General features: G+C 37.1%; 5 protein-coding genes across 7 annotated transcripts; 1 reads left to right on the top strand and 4 right to left on the bottom strand.

The window, feature by feature from the left end:
- Positions 1-3,681: 3,681 nt before the first annotated feature.
- Positions 3,682-4,758, bottom strand: LOC120461716 (C-X-C motif chemokine 11-6). Its single transcript, XM_039649971.2, has 4 exons — positions 4,614-4,758; positions 4,354-4,480; positions 4,162-4,251; positions 3,682-4,008 (listed from the first exon to the last, which is right to left on the bottom strand). The coding sequence occupies exons 1-4, from the start codon at positions 4,678-4,680 to the stop codon at positions 3,987-3,989; spliced, it is 306 nt and encodes a 101-aa protein (XP_039505905.1). The 5' UTR covers positions 4,681-4,758; the 3' UTR covers positions 3,682-3,986.
- A 3,694-nt stretch (positions 4,759-8,452) lies between these two features.
- On the bottom strand, positions 8,453-9,477 carry LOC120461712 (C-X-C motif chemokine 11-6). Of its 2 annotated transcripts, XM_039649967.2 has the most exons (4): positions 9,368-9,477; positions 9,150-9,276; positions 8,964-9,053; positions 8,453-8,809 (listed from the first exon to the last, which is right to left on the bottom strand). In XM_039649967.2, the coding sequence occupies exons 1-4, from the start codon at positions 9,423-9,425 to the stop codon at positions 8,704-8,706; spliced, it is 381 nt and encodes a 126-aa protein (XP_039505901.2). In that variant the 5' UTR covers positions 9,426-9,477; the 3' UTR covers positions 8,453-8,703. The 2 variants fall into 2 exon arrangements, with proteins under 2 accessions (XP_039505901.2, XP_088985860.1); XM_089129734.1 differs by lacking the exon at positions 8,453-8,809 and having other exon boundaries at positions 8,960-9,053.
- Positions 9,478-12,870: 3,393 nt separating this feature from the next.
- LOC120461713 (C-X-C motif chemokine 11-6) lies at positions 12,871-13,702 on the bottom strand. Its single transcript, XM_039649968.2, has 4 exons — positions 13,585-13,702; positions 13,367-13,493; positions 13,176-13,265; positions 12,871-13,036 (listed from the first exon to the last, which is right to left on the bottom strand). The coding sequence occupies exons 1-4, from the start codon at positions 13,640-13,642 to the stop codon at positions 12,943-12,945; spliced, it is 369 nt and encodes a 122-aa protein (XP_039505902.2). The 5' UTR covers positions 13,643-13,702; the 3' UTR covers positions 12,871-12,942.
- Positions 13,703-15,918: 2,216 nt separating this feature from the next.
- On the top strand, positions 15,919-16,933 carry LOC120461715 (C-X-C motif chemokine 11-6). The gene is made up of 4 exons (XM_039649970.2): positions 15,919-16,056; positions 16,162-16,288; positions 16,376-16,462; positions 16,608-16,933. The coding sequence occupies exons 1-4, from the start codon at positions 15,999-16,001 to the stop codon at positions 16,642-16,644; spliced, it is 309 nt and encodes a 102-aa protein (XP_039505904.2). The 5' UTR covers positions 15,919-15,998; the 3' UTR covers positions 16,645-16,933.
- A 1,701-nt stretch (positions 16,934-18,634) lies between these two features.
- On the bottom strand, positions 18,635-19,627 carry cxcl11.1 (C-X-C motif chemokine ligand 11, tandem duplicate 1). Of its 2 annotated transcripts, XM_039649972.2 has the most exons (4): positions 19,510-19,627; positions 19,276-19,402; positions 19,068-19,160; positions 18,635-18,891 (listed from the first exon to the last, which is right to left on the bottom strand). In XM_039649972.2, exons 1-4 carry the CDS (start codon positions 19,565-19,567, stop codon positions 18,879-18,881), a joined length of 291 nt encoding a protein of 96 aa, XP_039505906.1. In that variant the 5' UTR covers positions 19,568-19,627; the 3' UTR covers positions 18,635-18,878. The 2 variants fall into 2 exon arrangements, with proteins under 2 accessions (XP_039505906.1, XP_088986292.1); XM_089130166.1 differs by lacking the exon at positions 18,635-18,891 and having other exon boundaries at positions 19,063-19,160.

The following is a 19,627-nucleotide window of genomic DNA, read 5'->3' as shown; positions in this document are numbered from 1 at the left end:
TGCTGCTTTCTGCAAAACTATTCTCACACTTGTCATGTCAGCTGTTGGTGAGAATGTCTCATCATAGTCAGTCCCTTGTTTCTGACTGTATCCTTTCGCCACAAATCTTGCCTTGTACTTTTCAGATCCGTCAATGTCTCTCTTAAGTGCGTAGACCCATCTTCCTCCGACTGGTTGTTTTCCTGGTGGTAGTTTGGTGAGTGTGAAGGTCTTGTTCTCTTTCAATGATCGCATTTCTTTGTCCATAGCATCCTTCCATTGCTTGGATTTTGTTGATGTTACGGCATCCTGGTAGGTTTGAGGTATATCACATACTGCCCTGTAGCAAAAATCTATGCATGTTTGCAATTTGTCTTCAGCATCCTCCGTTTCAAAATCTTGAAGGTAAGCTGGCTTCTTCTTGGTTCTTGGGGGATTCTTTCTGGTCTCGGATTCTGTTGCTCTACCTGACTGATTGGGAGCATCCTGTTCGGGTAAAGTCTCTGAAACATCACTTTGACCACCATGATCTGGTTCATCCTCCACATTATCGGCGGCACTGATTTCACTGCTGAAGGTATTTGAAACCAAGTTTTCATACCTTGTGTGTGTCTCAGATGTTTGTTTTTCTCTTTCACTGGTTGTCTGTGTTGTGAACTTCACCAATCTGTGTTTTTGAACTTTTGCGGTGTTAGGGTAGTATACAAGATAGGCGGGGCTGTTCTTGTCGTAGCCTATAAAAACACCTTGTTCGCATCTTGAGTCCAGTTTGCTCTTCTCTTGTTTGTAAGCAAAACATATTGATCCAAATTTCTGCATTTTCGAAACATCTGGCTTTTTCCCTGTGAATAACTCATATGGTGTTTTCTTTGTACGTCTGCTGTAACACCTATTTCTCACATAGGCTGATGTTTGCATTGCGTAGTTCCACAACTCATCTGGCAATTCGCTCTCTATCAGTAAGCATCTGCTCATATCAAAAAGTGTTCTCCATCCTCTCTCCGCTGTGCCATTCTGATGTGGCGAATAAGGTGCAGATGTTTCATGTCTGATCTTACTCCTTGTCAACAGCGATTGGAAATCTCGACTCATGAATTCAGTGCCGTTATCTGAACGGATACACTTGGTTTCTCCAAAAGGTGCAATGTCAGCTAAAAACTTCTCAGTAGCTTGTATTGTGTCACCTTTAGTTTTCAGGAAGTACACGAACATTGTACCTGAATAGTCATCTGTAAACGACTGTACATATCTGTGTCCTTCTTTGCTCGGTGTTGGCATGGGGCCGGCCAGATCCGTGTGAATCAGTTCCAGAGGTTTCTTTGCTTTTCTGTCTGGCTCCCGGTTTCTGGTCTGCGTGAATTTTCCTTTTGTACACACTTCACATAACTGTTCTGGTCTCATTTTGTTTCCTTTTATCTCCATGCCTCTTACCACACCTTGTAGCTTTAATACATCTTCATGATTACAATGTCCCAAAATTTCATGCCAGGTTTGTAAATCATGACACACTTTGCACTGGTCAACGCCCTCTTCTAGTGTTGGTAAATAGTACAAGTTTCCACTTTCATGTATATCAAACCTGCTTCCGTCTTTGGTAATCAAGTGGCTGTCTCCCTTTTTGAAAATGACTGTTGCTCTCCCATTTGTTGCTCTAGCTACCGAGAAAATGTCATGTGGGTATGAAGGCATGTATAGTGCGTCCCGTAGCTGTGCAGTGTGCTGCTTTCCAGCATCATCTATGAGATAAATCACTGCAGTTCCTCTTTGTTGCGCCATTCCACTGCACTTCGTACCGTCGGCTAATTCTACTGAATGAGTCTCTGGTTGAAATGAGCTATCAAAACTTCTGAATTTTGTGATGTCGCTCACAATGTGTGACGTCGCTCCTGCGTCTACCATGATGCCTTTCATCTTCACTTTGTTCTGTGGTTTTTCATATTCTGAGTGTTCAGCTTTGAAGAGATGATCTTGGTCATTAACATATTCGTCTGTCACCTTTCTGACGCCATCTTGGTTACCCTTTTTCTTGCACAGGAACTCCGCGTGTGTACTATTTTTACAATGACTGCACCACACTCTCTTGTAACACTTTCTCGCTCTGTGTCCCTTTATTCCACATTTGTAACACGTCACATTAGTGTCTTCCTCTTTTCTTTCTTTTGTGTGGTACCTGAGTGGAGCTTTTCCTTGTCTCGTCTGTGTCTTCATCACATTATCTGTGGATTCAATTCCTTTCATTTTCTCCGCCTCTTCGTAGATTCGCAGTCTTCTCTTAAAATCTGTGAACGTAACGTCGTCCTCATTCTGTGTTATGTGGACGGCTAGCGGTTTGAAAATATCTGGTAATCCACGGAGAATCATTGCTATGGTTAATCCATCACTCATGGCTTCTCCTGCATCTCTCAGTGCTGTGATGATGTTTTCTGCTCTTATCAAGTAGTCAGTAACACTCTCGTTGTCCGCCATGTGCAGTTGAGTTAACGATGTGTACATATTTATTATCCGTGGCTTGCTTTTCCCCGAATAATGCTCTTTCAGTATTTTAAGGGCTTTCCTGCCATCGTCAGCAGCTTCATGTCTTATCAGTGATAGGCTTTTATCATCTATCAGTCTTACAAGTTCAGCATAACAATCAGCATTCTTCCGTCTGTCTTCGGCTAGCTGTTCCGCGTCAGCACCAGTGGGCTCATGCAAAATGGTCTCTTTTAACTTTAGAGTGTGTAAACAACTTAAGAATCTCGTTTCCCAAAGATCATATTTATCTTCGGATCCATCAAACAAAGATTGATTTGCTAGGATTCCTACCGCTCTGTTTGCCATTTTCCCTCCGATTTTTCTTCCTAGGACACTTTATTTAGCTGCTTCTTTAGCTTCATAGAACGCGTAATACGTCGCGTCTGTCTTTACTCACGCTCATTTGTTTCCGTTCCTGGGCCCATAACCTGTTGAGCATCCGAGTGCGCATTCACCCTCACTCTTGTTCAGGAAAAAAACAAACGAAGCGTTAAGTGCTGTTTATCCTCTTGCAGGATTTTATTAGCAAGCATCACTTGAACATCAACGATCAGTTCACATGTTTTTCTCAATTCAGAAGCATGAGACGTAAAAAAAAAAACGTAACGTCATCACGTACATAACCGTGTACCTTCAAATAGAACAATACGGGTAGTCGGGTACCGTAATACAATGTATAAGGGTGCAATACATTTAACACCTACGTCTACATCACACTCCACTGTTGGCAATTTCAGTAGATTTACTCACTAACATTTTTGTGGAAACATAAGAAGGTAAACTAAAATATGGTAATATTGTGCAACAGCACACATTAAATCAGCTGCAGTTCTGGCGCCTCAGTACAGTAGGCCTACTGTAAAACTTTACATATAATGCTTGGGAACATAAAGTAGCCTTTTATGACCCTCAAATATGTAGGCCTACCTTGAGGTCCAATATGGGGTATGTTAGTGTAGATTGTACCTTGGGGGACAGAAAATGACTCCTACTGTACCCCTATTTCTGACAGTGTTGGATGTTCAGTCGGTAGTTGAATTGTTCATCTTTGCTTTCCATTTCTTTTCTATTTATAAATATTGAGTTCTGAATGTAGACTTATTATTTCGACTTAATGTGCAACTTGAAATGAGGTTCAAAATGAAATGTTCACATTTAGATGTAAAACAAATCTTACAAACAGGCTAATTTCATAACAATGATTGTTTAATGCTTTGATTATTTTGTTTATTTCACATATTAGAATGATCATAAAAATACTGAAATGTCATAGAAGCTGTAATCAAGTTTTGCATTACTATTTTAAAATACGACCGTGATTAATGATGATGTTTATCAGCTAAAAAATGATGAGCATTATGAAACATTAACGTGCATTAAGAATTCTAAAAAAGTAATCTAAATATTTTCAGTTCAACTCTTGTCATAAGGATGTTGGTTGGTGTTAATATCATGTGAACTTCCCTTAGCAATAGCTCATCTGGATTCATATTTCAAACTTCCTTCTGCAGGCTCCTGAAAATATAATCAGAGACAATCAATCAATAGTGAGTCTTCCGGGCTTATCTCTTTCTATATTTCTCACTCTGCAAGTTTGAGGTGTTTGTGTCTTGTGGACATGCGGTAACACAAAATATATTGAAAAGGTATTCAACGGAACATGCTAACCTCTTTTTAAGAGCCCTCATGATGTATTTTTGAGTGAATTTAGATTCGGGTTTTAAGCATTTCTGCTCTTTACCATTTTTTAAAGTAACACTGCAAAAACACAAGACAATTTGCTGCATGATTATGTCAGTCAACATATTTAAACAGCAGTGTACAATATTGAGAGATTTGGATTTGTATTGATTTACTTACACAATTTCGTGGTTTTTGCAAGAGGGACTTGGTGGTATGATTTCAACCTTCTCAATCAGTTTTGGAGAAACCATGTTTACACCTTTGTCAGCACAAAAACACCTGCCCTTTGGAGCACTAGCCTGGCCTGAAAGAGAAAAAAATCAATGCATATCATAAACTACCATGCGATACAAGGATAGTTTCACAACATAAATGCAGAATATTAAAAACTTTGAATTTCCTAAATCTACAGAAAAAAGTTCAGAGATAAAACTCACTTTTCACCTCTGCAAGCAGGCAGCCAAGAACAATCATAGCTGTAAAAGTTTTCATAGTACTGATCATCTGTCTTCACCTTCCAAATGGCTAATTAATGAAGTTATGGATGATTGAGTTCATCCACTGTGTTTATAGGCTCTTAAAAGGGGGTTCCCCCTGAGAATTTTTCAGTTTTTGTTTTTATAGTCCAGCCTCTGAACTGGTCTGATTTCTCAGAAACACTTTCTCTCATCAAATCTAATAGAGTTGACCTTTCCAAGAATGAGGAAGGAATTAGATAATTTCTTGTATCAATAGCCTACTATAATTAATGTACATAAGATTTGTTTGCTTAGATGAGAATACAGTAAGTTATGGGGTCAGTAGAGAACTGCTGAATGAATCACAAACGAATCACACGGTCAAAAGGTTTCTGACTAGTAGTTTGTTCGTTTCTGACTGTAGTTTACTGTTGCTACAAGTAAAAATTATCCTTAAAAAAAGAGTATCAAAACGATGACTGTTTAACACACCTTAAAAACTGTGCACTTTGCAATAATGTCAAATAAAAAGTTTTCTTTTAATCATTTTAAATCGTTGTTTTTTTAACGTTTTGTCATTATTTAGAGAAGTGCCCTTATTTTACGTTGACCAACTCCAGTCCTCGGGACCCACTGCTCTGCACATTTTGAATGCCTCTTTTATCTGACACACTCAGTTCAGTTCATAGAGTCTATCCTAACGAGCTGAGGATCTGAATCAGCTGTGTTAAATAAGCGAGACATTCACAATATGCAGAGTAGTGGGTCCCAAGGACTGGAGTTGAGAACCAGTGGACTTACTGAAGCACACATAATGTTGGCTCTACTTGATTTGAATTTAAACTCTATGTTATTGTCCGGAGTATGTTAGTTTCTTTGAGTTTTGGTTTGGTTCGTTCTGGTCCTGATCCTTTTTTGTTTCTGTGGTTACTGATAATTGTTAAGCAATACCTTACGCGTGTGACGGAAATGTCACGCCCCTGGGCCCTTACCATATCTGGAACATCAGCTCCCAAAACAATAAGTATCAACAGTGTATCAATGTGGGCCTTCACTACCTCATACTCTGAGGGTGGTATCCGGCAATAACCCTGCCGGACAGGAGGATCCCTGACCACAAGCACCTCACAGTTTGACTCTAACCTGCCACAGAGTTCTACATCCAATTCTACATATCCAATATAAGGCCTGCAACTGCAACCACTGGCACGAACGAAGGCCATAAAGCCAGTATCTAACAGACAAGGCACCTGAACCCCACCAATAAGGACAACCAAATGTGGGCATGACGATATCAAACAAGGCAGACTAGTATTCTGACAATCCCTTTTCCCCAAAATCCTCTGCAGCCCGGTGGGAACTCGTTTTCCGACGACTGCTGAAGGTGAGGCTGCCCACTCCCCCCTGCACGAGGAGCCGTAAAGGGAGATTTAAACCCTTTAATGATAATAATTAATTTGGACAGAAACCATTTTACACGTATTTCCCTGATCAAAATCAGTATCTAGATGGCATGACTTTGCTTTTTTTTAAGCTGAGCTCTCACAGAATTCACCCGGCAGAGGTTGAGAGATGGGCCTCGGGAGAACTTTGAGGCTTTCGTCGAGTGCGTGTTGTGGTATGGGTCTCCATTCACCATTGGGCACTTCGCCAGCCCTGCCAAGCCTTCACCGCTGGTCCCGGATCCTAACCCTACCCCAGACCTAAACCTACCCCTAAACCTACCCCGTCATAACCGACGTTAAAGGTAAAGCTTTAGTTGTATGACGGCCCGGGATCGTCATGTAACCGACGTTTAAAGGCACTCTATGCAAGATCTGTACCTTAATATAACAGCTTCAAAGTCGTTTTGGTGGTTAACAAAGTCATAGTAGGGCGAATCATCCTGGTAGGAAAGCTTGGGGGGGACGCCGCCGGAAAAACCAGCCATGCAAGTTTGAGAGTGGCGCCCCTGACACAGCGCGTGAGAATCACGAAATGGTTTACGGCAACGACGTCACACGCATCAACAACATCATACTGTATGAAGCTACAGGAAACAGGGAAACAGAATCGGACCGTGCTAGAAACCGGACAAGAGTCCACTCGGTCGGGCTTTCACTCGTTGGCGCGAGCTTAAAAGCTGCACTGGATTGTAACTGCGATGCTGACCTGGCGATCTTGTTGATGGACTTAAGTAAATCTCTTATTTATAAACTTGTTTGTATTTGTATACTAGTTGTTTCTATATTGTATGTTGCTGCACTGGCTTGTGGTATGTAATTTTTTACGGTGCTGTTCATTCATCCGTTGTTGATAATAAGACCAGTTCAATAATTCTCACATGTCTATAGCTTTCGATTACCAGAGCTTTAAGCAGACTTCCTAAAAACAGTCGTTTCTCTTAGTCTTGTTGTTTTTTCCGTTATGTTTTATTGCCGAGCTTGCCACAAGAGCTAGTTTGCCAGCTGAACGCAGGTGTTGTGATGTGTATTTATCACGTATCTTTAGTCCTGTGTCTGGTTCGGATTTCTTATGACGTGTGTAAGTTACTGTTATAGGCTATCAAGTTTATCTGACTAACAGTACACTTCCCGACTGTAACTTCAAATTGTGTTGATTATGAATCAATCAAATCTTGACGCTGTTGATGTTGATTCTTGCGATTACCATGAGGACATAGTCAATATCTCACATAATTATTAGGACATATATAAGCCTAGAGGTTGTAAATAATTGAACACAATTTGCTATTATGATAAATTGTAATCATGTCTAAATCATAACGTCCAATGTTATGAAATAATGCGACGTACATTTAACTTGATTGATGTCATCTGACATTTTGTAATTTTAACATTACAATCAAAAAACATGAATGAAATTAGTTTGAAATTAACTATACACTATAGGCTATTTACTTCTGATTTTGCAGAAATCATGTAAAAACGCTATAAGCCAGCAAACGCGATAGGCAACTTTATTATTAAAAAGCAGTCTAGCACTTGACAGTAGTTCAGTAGATATGCAGTAACAGGGGAATAACGGTTATTTACGACAGTGCAAGTACACCACAGCGGCTCTAGAGGTCACTGTTTTACAAAAAAACCAGAGAGTGCATAGTGTGCCTTTAAGGGTAGGCTACCCTAAAAAGGCGGATGTTGACGTATGGTCAAAAGACGTCCCAAGACGTCAGTTATATGACTTCTTGGGATGAGACTGTGTTAGTTTAGTCCTGTTTCCATTTTCCCGCGCATCATTACTGTTACCTCACCTGTTTACCTGTCATTTTCAGTTCATTTGCCCCAGCAGTGCCTTGTTTCCCCAGTCTGTTCTATGTGTATTTAAACCCTGTGTTCTCCCTCCTGGTCAGTTATCATTTGTGTATGGTGCGTTTATGTTGAGCGAAAAAAATAGTTTTTTGTAAAAAAAAAAACAGTAATATCATCCTCCTTAGTCTTCATGCTATTTCCACTACCACAAACCTTAACACTCCCCTACTTTCCACACTATAACTTACATAGCCTTCTGTTACTCTCTTGCTGATTTGATTGCTTTTATTGTTCTCATTTGTGAGTCATATGAATGTAAAAATCTTTCTACCAGCCAGGTCAATGATAACCAGGTCAATTATAACAGACAGGAACATAATTAGTTAGTCCTGTCACTTTAGTCTCATTTAAGATGTATTTGTGAAACAATGTTTTCAATTGTAATCTTGAAAGCTTTGTTGAGTTTTGTGAAGTTTTAGTGATTCCTGTGGAACTATTGCTCATCATAAATGTAGCATCATGCATTCAGAATCTCAGAATGCAAAAACGACTCTAAAAGAAGTCAGATAGTTTAGATAAAAAACTTTTATTTAACTCTCCTTTGTGGACAATGAAAGTAAAATCATACATTAAATTATAGAAAGACTGTACATATGACACATTGTTCAGTGGTCTTATGAAAGCTATGTTATGAAAGCTAAAAAAAAAGCTTTCTACAGCTCAGATTAATATATATATATATAATTAGTAATCATCTTAGGCATTAAGAAATGTTTTGAATATTTTGACATCTATTCATTTTTAAAATTGAACTCCAACTATGAAGTCTGTGGAGTCAAGGATGTTGGTGCTGATGGTGTTGATGTCAGGATGTTCTTCAGTGTCACAGTGACAGATGTACTGTGTGGCACAGACTGTTGGCTCCTGAAAAAAAAAACCCAGAAAAAATGTAACTTATTATATTTGTATTAATTAATTTAGTTAATTGCTATGTGTCATCCTCTGCCAGATGAGTTTATGTCTTTGTATATTGAATATGTAAATGATAAGTAGATAAACTTAAAGCAGATATTCTCACCTCTTATCAAGAGCCTTTAATATGACATTTTTAGTGAAGTTTGACTCAGGATTCAGGCATTTCTTTCCTGCACCATTCTTCAGAGTGACACTGTGAAACGACAAAAGCGATGAGCTGAATCTTGCTCAGTTTTAAAGTTGATGAACATTTAAATAAATAATGCATAAAAATGTCGGCTATGCTTACATAATCTCACGTTTGTGACAAGATGGACTTGGAGGGATGATTTCAACCTTCTCGATGTTCTTCACTAAAACCATGTTTGCACCTTTGTCTCCACAAAAGCACCTGCCCTTTGAAGACCTGTCCTGCCCTGGAAAAGAAATGTCATTATAGTCTATTAGCTGCAAAACATCATCATAACCAAAAGACTTTGATCTATAACTCTCAGAGATCAAACTCACCTTTCACTCCTACAGCAATCAGGCAGGCAAGAAGAACAAAAGCTGCAATAGTCTTCATTGTCTTGTTCTCGATGAACTGCGTCTGTCTGGGTCAGTGAGATTATGACTGAAGGCATTCAGAGCTCATTTAAATACTCTAGGACCAGGGGTTTCCCCTCAGTTTTTGTTCTCGTTTTTTTTTTTTCACTATCCAGCTTCCTCCCCTTTTTCTCTTTATATTGTGATTTCTCAGAAGCACCTCCTAAACCATCTTGAAAAAAAGAATAAGCTTTGATTTATGGCACTCTGAGCTTTCCATGAACGAGGAAGTGTTGCTTAATTAGACTGAAATTTTGATGTTAATGATCATGGTGAGAGTTCTATTAAACATTTGGCCAAAACACTGAAGGTTAGGGCATGTCAAACATGGTTGACTATAAGTTTTATGGCTAAAACACTGAAGGTTAGGGCATGTCAAACATGGTTGACTATAAGTTTTATGGCTAAAACACTGAAGGTTAGGGCATGTCAAACATGGTTGACTATAAGTTTTATGGCTTTTAATGGTTGTTTTTGAACACATCCCAATCTCTTATATTGAGAGAAAGATGGAAAATGCACAATAACCCTATATATTTTCAACACAATCTACATTGCCATACAGTAACTTTTAATGAAGCAAAATACAATAATGGAGCAGACTAACGACCCATTGAAGAAAAGAATAAAGGTAAAACACACCATGGTAGGCAAGAAGCAACCAACATTTTCTATGGATTAAATCTGTCCGAATCCAGGTGATCTGGTAGTTAACACTCCAAAGCTTTCTAAAATGTTCAAATATTGACCCTCGATCACACTTGATCACAAAATGTGGTTAACACCCACTGGTTTTGCTGGTGTGCTTGTGGATGTTGGGCATATTTTACAAAGGCATTAAGTAACCACAAAATGGGATGTGGGACAAAACGTGTTTTCTGTGGAAGATGGTCAAACATTTTCACAACCTCTTTCAGAAAAGTCCTCAGTGTAAACAATAATTGTCAGACATGATGGTGAAAAGTTGAAGTTGCAAAAACATTGACGATAAATGTTTTGTTTGTCTGGTACAAGAGAGCTGAAGTAGCCTATCGCGAGGCTCTGAGCCTATTGAGGGGATGCAGAGGATTTGCAGCCCAGTCTTTCTGCAGATAGAAGTAGACAAAGGGGCATTAAGTTGGCCAAGGAGGCAGCTGGGTCATTTCGAGTGTATGACTGTAGAAAGATCCGAAACACCCGATGATGACCTCAGGATGACATTAGTCCAGGTGCAGCATGGTAATAAAAGTGTCCAGTCTTAGAAGAAAAGGTTCTATCAGCGGTTCTACACTCTTAAAAAAGGGTTCCTCTGGGTCCTCTATATAGAACCATTTTGGAGTTCCATAAATGAAGCAGGGGATGGAACCATTTCTGCTTCTAAATAGAACCATTTCTTCTAAGAGTTCTATTCTATTCGCACTCATGGGTTATTCAAATGACACATGCTTGGTGAGACAGATATGTTTCAGGATAAACCAAACCTTCAGCATTATATACAGCAAATAACTTTTGTTTTCACATTTTTAAATATTTGAATAATAAAAAGGTTCTAATGATGAATTTAAGTGATTAATCAGAGTTAAAATGTAGAAATACCAAACAGTTTGAGACATAAACAAAATCAGGGCATTACACAAAATTTCTCATTTCACTGGAACATCATTAAGAGTTTTCACTACCTTTTTCTTTATATAGACATTGTGTTGAATTCATACTGATAAATGAAAATGAAAGAGAAGCTGAAAGTCTTGTTGTGAAATCTGGAAATGACACTTAATCTGCTATTTATATTTGTGAAAATAGTGTGATTATGCATGAACAGTATAATTACTTTTTATGATAGAGACATTTTTTAAAATTATACAAGTTACTGTAAATACATTCAATAAACTGAATGGAGTTTCTATTAACTACTAAAAGATTTTAAGTAACAAGATGTGGTCCATTTTTTGTGTTGTTATGAAGTTAGTTCTCCTCAAACTCAATAGATTACTTGTATTCCTGTTTTTTAGTGTTGGAATTGTGGATAGGATTGTGAGACTCTCACACAATCAACTGAACTGTCAACCAAAGTTTATGATTTATCCGTGCGTAATGTAATTGTTTTTCTTAAATTAATGTGAACTGGTAATCTTTAATCAAATTAACTTCCCTCCCTCTTGCACCGACATCTCTTCTCTTCTCCGATGATGTGTTTACTGGCTCGAGGGTGGGATCAACCTGTCACTCACATGAGATTACAGCAATAGCAAATGTTTAGAATTGAATAGAAACGTTTTAGAACGTTTTGAAGCATTGGAGTACATTTTGGTCCAAAAATAACAAAAACTACGACTTTATTCAGCATTGTATTGTCTTCCGGTTCTGTTGTCAATCCGCGTTCAGTGATGCTGATGACGTAAGACGCTGCCGACGTGTATCTGGTGCGTTCGTGTATTCGAGTTCAAATAAATATGGCTGGGCAAAAAAAAAATGCACGTCTTCCTCTGTGTCGAAATCCTTAGACATGTTTGTGAAGATTGTTTTGTTTTGTAAACGAAGGTTGGGCGCACCAGATAACACGTTAGCAGTTGCTTGACAACAGAACCAGAAGAGAATACAATGCTGAATAAAGTCATATTTTTTGTTATTTTTGGACCAAAATCAATAAATGGCTATCAATACATGCATTTATTGTCACAGTATTTATTCTCCCGAGTGTTTCTGGAAGAACGAACCTTTTAAGCCTGACGTCACATGTCACCAGTCAATTTCCATAGTCCAAACACTACCAGATCACTTTGTGTACAGTACGTGGCCTTGTAAACCCTACGTTATAAAATTATACTTCAAAAACCTTCTAAACCCTATTAAATTATCTTAATTTATTCACGTCAAAATTTTGTTTAATATGATTAAATCTACATTAGATTGCACTGATAAAAGTCTTTCTACCAGCAAGGGTTTACCAAAAGCATTGTAAGCCTAAATTGATTGTAAAGACCGTTGGTGGCAATTGTTTTACTATCAACTAGGCTCATGATGCTTTTGGGAAATCATAATTGAACAGCAGCTTATAACTGAAACAGGAACATTAAATCCAGTCAATTTAGTCTAAACTATTCACATAAAATGTATTTGTGAAACAATTTTTGAAAGCTTTATTGAGTTTTGTGAAGTTTTAGTGATTCCTGTGGAACTATTGCTCATCATAAATGTAGCATCATGCATTTTTATTTAGAATCTCAGAATGCAAAAACTACTCTAAAAGAAGTCAGAAGATGTAATTTGTAGATAAAAAGCTTTATTTAACAATTTAAAACATAAAATCACATCAAATTAAAACAAGACTGTGCATATGACACATTGTTCAGTGGTCTTATGAAAATATGAAAAAAAAAAACATTAAGGATGTTTACAATGCAGTGCTCACATAAAAATAAATTAATTCGCTTAGGCATTACATATTTTACGTTTTTTTTTTCCTAAATTGATTCCCAACTTTTTTAGGCATTGTATGAATACATAAGTCTATGGAGTCATTTGAAGGATGTTGATGCTGATGGTGTTGATGTCAGGATGTTCTTCAGTGTCACAGTGACAGATGTACTGTGTGGCACAGACTGTTGGCTCCTGCAAAATCAGAAAAAAAGTTAATTTATTATATTTGTATTCATTAATTTAGTTAATTGCTATGTGTCCTCCTCTGCCAGATGTCTTTGTATTGAATATGTAAATGATAAGTAAATAAACTTAAAGCAAATATTCTCACCTCTTATCAAGAGCCTTTAATATGACATTTTTAGTGAATTTTGACTCAGGATTCAGGCATTTCTTTCCTGCACCATTCTTCAAAGTGACACTGTGAAACGAAAAAAGCGATGAGATGAATCTTGCTCAGGAGTTTGTAAAGTTGATGAACATTTAAATAAATGAATGCATACAAATGTCGGCTATGCTTACATAATCTCATGTTTGTGACAAGATGGACTTGGAGGGATGATTTCAACCTTCTCAATGTTCTTCACTAAAACCATGTTTGCACCTTTGTCTGCACAAAAGCACCTGCCCTTTGAAGACCTGTCCTGCCCTGGAAAAGAAATGTCATTATAGTCTATTAGCTGCAAAACATCATCATAACCAAAAGACTTTGATCTATAACTCTCAGAGATCAAACTCACCTTTCACTCCTACAGCAATCAGGCAGGCAAGAAGAATAAAAGCTGCAATAGTCTTCATTGTCTTGTTCTCAATGAACTGCGTCTGTCTGGGTCAGTGAGATTATGACTGAAGGCATTCAGAGCTCATTTAAATACTCTAGGACCAGGGGTTTCCCCTCAGTTCCAGCTTCCCCCCTCCCTCCTTCCACCTTCCTCTCCCTTTTAGTTGTGATTTCTCAGAAGTGGCTCCTACACCACCAGAAGCAGTAATTTGCACTCTGAGTTGAAATTAACATAAATGAGGAAGTAAATATTGCAGAAATGGACTGAAATTTTTATGTTGATTATGTTTTGGTGGGAGTAATATTAGACAGAATATTATACCAAAACACTGAAAGTTTGGGCATGCCAAACATGATAACTGATTGATTTATGAGCTGTTTTAAGCACATCACAATGTTTATTAACTCTATTTAGTGCACAAATTAAAGTATATCAATATAGTGAAAGATAGATAATACACCAAATCAATGCAATCTCTTTCAATATAACTTTTAATGAAGCAAAACTGTCACGTAACAGACGGACAGAAAACTGGAATGCAGGTAATCCATGTTTATTGCAGTAAGTTGCTGGCAGTCTTAAATGGATAGTTCACACAAAAATGAAAATTAGCCCATGATTCACTCACCCTCAAAACACCCTAGGTGTATATGACATTCTTCTTTCAGACAAATACAATCAGAGTTATATTAAAAAAATGTCAGAGCTCTTCTAAGCTTTATAGTATTGAATTCTTTCTGTTTTGAAGTCCATAAAAGTGCATATCCATCATAAACAAACTCCACACACCACCAGGGGGTTAATAAAGGCGCAATTGTGTAAGAAAAATATCTTAAAATATCTTATAAAAACACAATTTCTACCACAGCTGAACCTTTAAAGCCAACAAGTCACTTTAAACACATTTAAATTTAGATGGATATACTTTAATGAAGCAAAACTGTCACGTAACAGACGGACAGAAAACTGGAATGCAGGTAATCCATGTTTATGACGAGAGACGAGACGAGACGAGAACTGAGCACTAAGAAAAAGACTGAGCTTAATGCAAAATAAAATAAAAGACAAATAAGGCGAGAGACCAAACAGCAAGACAAGAAGGTAACACTGATAGAAGAGTGACACGAAGAAGAGAATGACACGAAGAAGAAAAGGAGAGATCAGTGTCGTGATATTTTAAAGTAAAAGTTCACACGCCTTCTTTGGGCGAACGAATCAATAGCACCCAACAGGTATTGGGTGCGCAAAGAGTTTCTTTGTCTTCCCCTGATGACCTCATTTGTGATTGGTAGATTGGATGAGTCATAGGTTGTGGGCTTTAGAACCCATTCGCGAGAATATGCATGGTGTTCAGAATTAATGAATTCATGATTCTTAATTCAAACTCTACAGATATTTTTCTTACACAAACACATTGCTTCGCTTCAGAGGGCCTTTATCAATTCCCCTCTGCTACGTCAGAATGCATAGGCTCACTATTGGCCTGCATTACACTCGTGACCAGCGTCGGCCAATAATGAGCCTACGTTCTGATCCACGAGAAGATGAAGAATAGTTGAATAAAGTTGTTATTTTTGTTTTTTTGTTTTCTCCTCACTTTAGGTTGAGTCACTGTTGGACTATTTTAACAATGTTTTTACTAACTTTCTGGGCCACAGCTTTCAATTACAATAGAAGCCTGGAGGAGTGAGACAGCTTTCAGATTTAATCAAAAGTATCTTCATTTGTGTTAATTAGATGAATGAATGCCTTACTGGTGAGTAATTACTGACAGAACTTTCATTTGTTAGTGAAATAACACTATAAGAATCTATTTTAGATGCAGGGGAAGTGAAAACTGATTATTGATTCTGTTCGTCTGAAAACAGAAGTTTAGTTAGTTTCCTTTGCTGTGATGTCACTAATTTTCATCATCACTGTATTGTTAATTTCATGATCCAAAATGTTAGTGTTTATTATTATTATTTTAAACATTTGAACAATTTGTGCACATGGTTTTGAACACATTAGTGGCAAATTAGATTTTTTGTTTACATTTGTTTGTACAAATGAATATCAGTAATCAATATCAAGGGTGGTTTAGTATTTGCAGGAATGTATTACATTTGGCTGAAGGAATTCACATCAGCTTTCAAAATTGTATAAAACAAACTTTTCTTCGTTACCAAGACCAATCATGACACTAAATGACAAGTGATCAGCACATACTGTATCCAAAGCTTTTCAAAGAAATGGGAAATCGAAACTGCTGTGCTTGTGAAAGTGAAACTGGGAACTGTGCCCTTCCTATAAACCCCTAATCTTTTGATGTAAGCAGCTAATCTTCTTCAGAATAATAACAGCCTTAGACAATCATTAAAACCTTAAACACAATGAAGACTGCTGCAGTTATTGTTTTTCTGGTCTATCTGCTTGCTCCAGAAGTACACGGTGAGTTCTCCTTAAGACCTTATTGATTCTGCAAGTGTATCTCTTAAATATTAGTTTGTTATATTGTTCTGCAGCTACAAAAATCCTAAAAAATCTCTCTTCCAGGGCAGAACAAGACTCACAAAGGCAGGTGCTTCTGTGCTGACAAAGGAGCGGATGTGGTTTTAAGGAAAAACATTGAGAAGTTTGAAATCATGCCTCAAAGTCCATCTTGTGGAAAACAAGAGGTTATGTAAGAACAAAAACAATGATTTTACATGGATATTTTATCTTAACATTCTTGAACACATTCAGCTCATCTTTCCTTTTTTATTTCCAGTGTCACTTTGAAGAGTGGAGAGCGGAAATGCTTGAACCAAGAGTCTAAATTCACCCAGAAGATACTCAGGAGGGTTCTTGAAAAGATGTTAGTGTAAATGTATTTGTAGTTTTGCTGTGTTCAACTAAAAATTAGCACCATATTGCTACTTATTAAATTAAGAAATTATTAATTAAAATGTATATAAACATTTCTTAAATAATATATGATGAACTGTTTCTGATCTTTACAGGGTCCAGCAGTCAGAGATGCTCGTGAATCTGGATTAGATTCTACACCAATGAAGAATATCCTGATACCCCTCTAGTTGACCTTTACTGCATTTGATAACATAGAGAACATCTGTATAAGCATAGTGAAGTATAAAGTAGTGTAAATATTTGCTTCTTAATTTATGCAACTACCTGTTTAGTTATTTACTAAAATGTTTTAATTCTTATCCAAGTTAGTTTTTTTATTTCATTGTTTTATGTTCATTTTTGTGCTATTATACAGTACACTTCTTTAATTATCTTATTTTTCTCTCTGTCTTCACTGTTACTAAATAAAATAAAATAAAAAAATCCCTAAATGATTGGGCTCTGTTAATTCAGAAACTGAATTACACACTATGCAGGTCAATATAGGGTACAATTATTTTGCATATTTGCATACAGGACAATGATGCATTTTCCAATATATTATCAAGGGAAGAAAGAATGTGCTAATTTACTTTTTAAAGCAGAAATTTGAACATAATAGGAGAAGCTGGCTTATAACACAGTCTCAAAAAAGAGGGGGGGGGGGGGTGTCTGAGTCTATGTGAGGTTCAGATATGCCCTACATTATGGGGACAAAGATGGCAAAATCTAAAATTCTTGAACTTGTGGGTACATTTTTAATCCCCATGAGGAAAACAGTTTACAAATTATACTACGTCAGTAAAAAACGTCTACGTCAGTAAACAGGAGATCAAGACGTCAGTTATATGACGTCTTGGGACGTCTTTTGATGTCAACATACGTCAACATCCGCCGTTTTAGGGTACCCTTAAACGTCGTTTACATGACGATCCCGTCGGCTTTCATCAGCGCTAGTTCGTTGGCGTCAGCTTGGTGTGTTCCGGGCTTTAAGGTCAAAGTTGTTATTACATAAATAATTTCTAAATCATACAAATTATTATTATTCTAAATAAGTATTACTAAAAGCCAGATATGATCTTGTCTTTCAAGATAATTTGCTTTTTGGTGACCTTTAATTTGGAGTAAAAACAGGTTGAATGACTTTACCGCGTCAGACATGTGTTACTCTGCTCACAGCTGATTGGTCAAAGTTTTGTTTTGCAACCTCTTACCTGGAACATAACCTGGACCAGGTTAGCTGTGGAGTGTAAGTTACTATGGCGATGAACACTGCTAAAAGCTAAACCACTTTCATGGTAGGCCTACCTAAAACCCAGGGTTGGCACAAACTAAACTAAAACATAGCTTGCTAGCCACCTAAACCGGCTTCATGGTATTAGGCCGCAGTCCTGGTTCTCTTCCGTCTTGCAGTGTTGTTTGCCTAAATTATTGGATAATTTTCATTTTTGAGTGAACTAACCTTTTAATCTTCAGCAGGGAAGTGAATCCACCAACTCTCCCGCGAGAAGTGAATCAAAATAGTGCGCGCCGTTCTGTGTGATTGGCTGTTTACCACACATGTCACACATTCAGGTGAACATACTTCAAATTTAATCGTAATCTCTGGATTAAACCTAAGTTGATAGAGAATGTTCATACCAAGCATTGTGAATCTGTTGAACCTGATTATAACTAGGCTGGATTAATATGGATTTGTCAACTCTAAACCTACTTTGAATCTGAGTGTTTAACTAACCTAATGCAACAAGCCTCTGATCTCCTGTTTACATTTTGCCATTGAAGTCTAAACACACACAGGCTTTCCATAGACATAATGATTTTTATACCCTAATATTTTAGCTATATTAATATTCTATCCCCTGGCCCTACCCCAACCATCACAGAAAACTTTCTGCATTTTTAGATTTTCAAAAAAACGTGTATAGTTTTTATACAATGTAGTATAATTTGTAAACTGTTTTCCTCATGGGGATTAAAAATGTACCCACAAGTTCAAGAATTTTAGATTTTGCCATCTTTGTCCCCATAATGTAGGGCATATATGAACCTCACATAGACTCAGACACCCCCCCAGTATAACCAATGGCATAACATTTGTTAAGGAAACACTAACAAAGATCATTAACTCAGACAAAAATGAGGAAACCTTGATAACATTTTATTTGAACATTCTCTCTGACAATAAACACAAACAGAAGAACATATGATAACATGTTTTTTTATATAAAATAAACTCATAACTTAATATGTAAAAAATAATTTACATTATGTAATAACTTACATAAAAATAATCAATACAGCTTTTTAATGACTATTTAATGAAAGTCCACACTGGCCACAACCTTCACACATGAAAATGCAGTTGAACCACTTCAGACTTTTCACTGAGCACTCCTAAAAAGAAAAAAACATATATGAACATTATTCCTACATTATATCATAATATTTAACACACACACACACACACACATATATATATATATCATTTTATCCTTTTTTCATTTTTAACACATGAAAGATGTTTAGCTCAAATTTTCAGTATCAATTGTAATGTCACTGATAAGACTCACCTGTTCTTATTTGCAATCATCCTAATGATATTCTGGGTAAACACTGACTCTGGGTTTAAGCATCTTCGCCTTGCACCATTCTTCAGCAAGACACTGTTTAGACACAGTCAAGTAATTTTAAGTGAATACAGATAAAGCTGTACTCATCAATATGATTAAAAATCACCCATGTAGATCTTAATCTAAAGATAGATATCAATGTACTTACACAACTTCCAGATGTCCACAAGATGGACTAGCAGGGTGAATTTCCACTTTCTCTATCAGCTTTGGATTCACTATCTTTACCCCAGGACCCCGACATAAACATCTTTGGATTCCAGGTGCACGCTGCCCTATAGAGGTTGATAGAAATAAATGATGAAAATGATTAGACTGAAACAACAAAGCTACAGATATTGTTGAGTTAGAAAAATATTAAAATAAGCAAAAATAATATTACCTTCGATAGCAACAAAAGCCAAACTGATAAAAACAAGTAGAGCGGCCACAGTCTTCATTGTTCAATCTCTTGATGGTCTTCACCTTAAACCACTTAGCTGAACAAATGTGAGTAAATG

The sequence above is a fragment of the Pimephales promelas genome, chromosome 4 (assembly GCF_988280905.1).
Source record: "Pimephales promelas chromosome 4, fPimPro1.hap1.1, whole genome shotgun sequence".
NCBI classification, from domain to species: Eukaryota; Metazoa; Chordata; class Actinopteri; order Cypriniformes; family Leuciscidae; genus Pimephales; species Pimephales promelas.
Note: the sequence above shows the minus strand (reverse complement) of the source record. Positions and strands in the feature narration are given on the sequence as shown.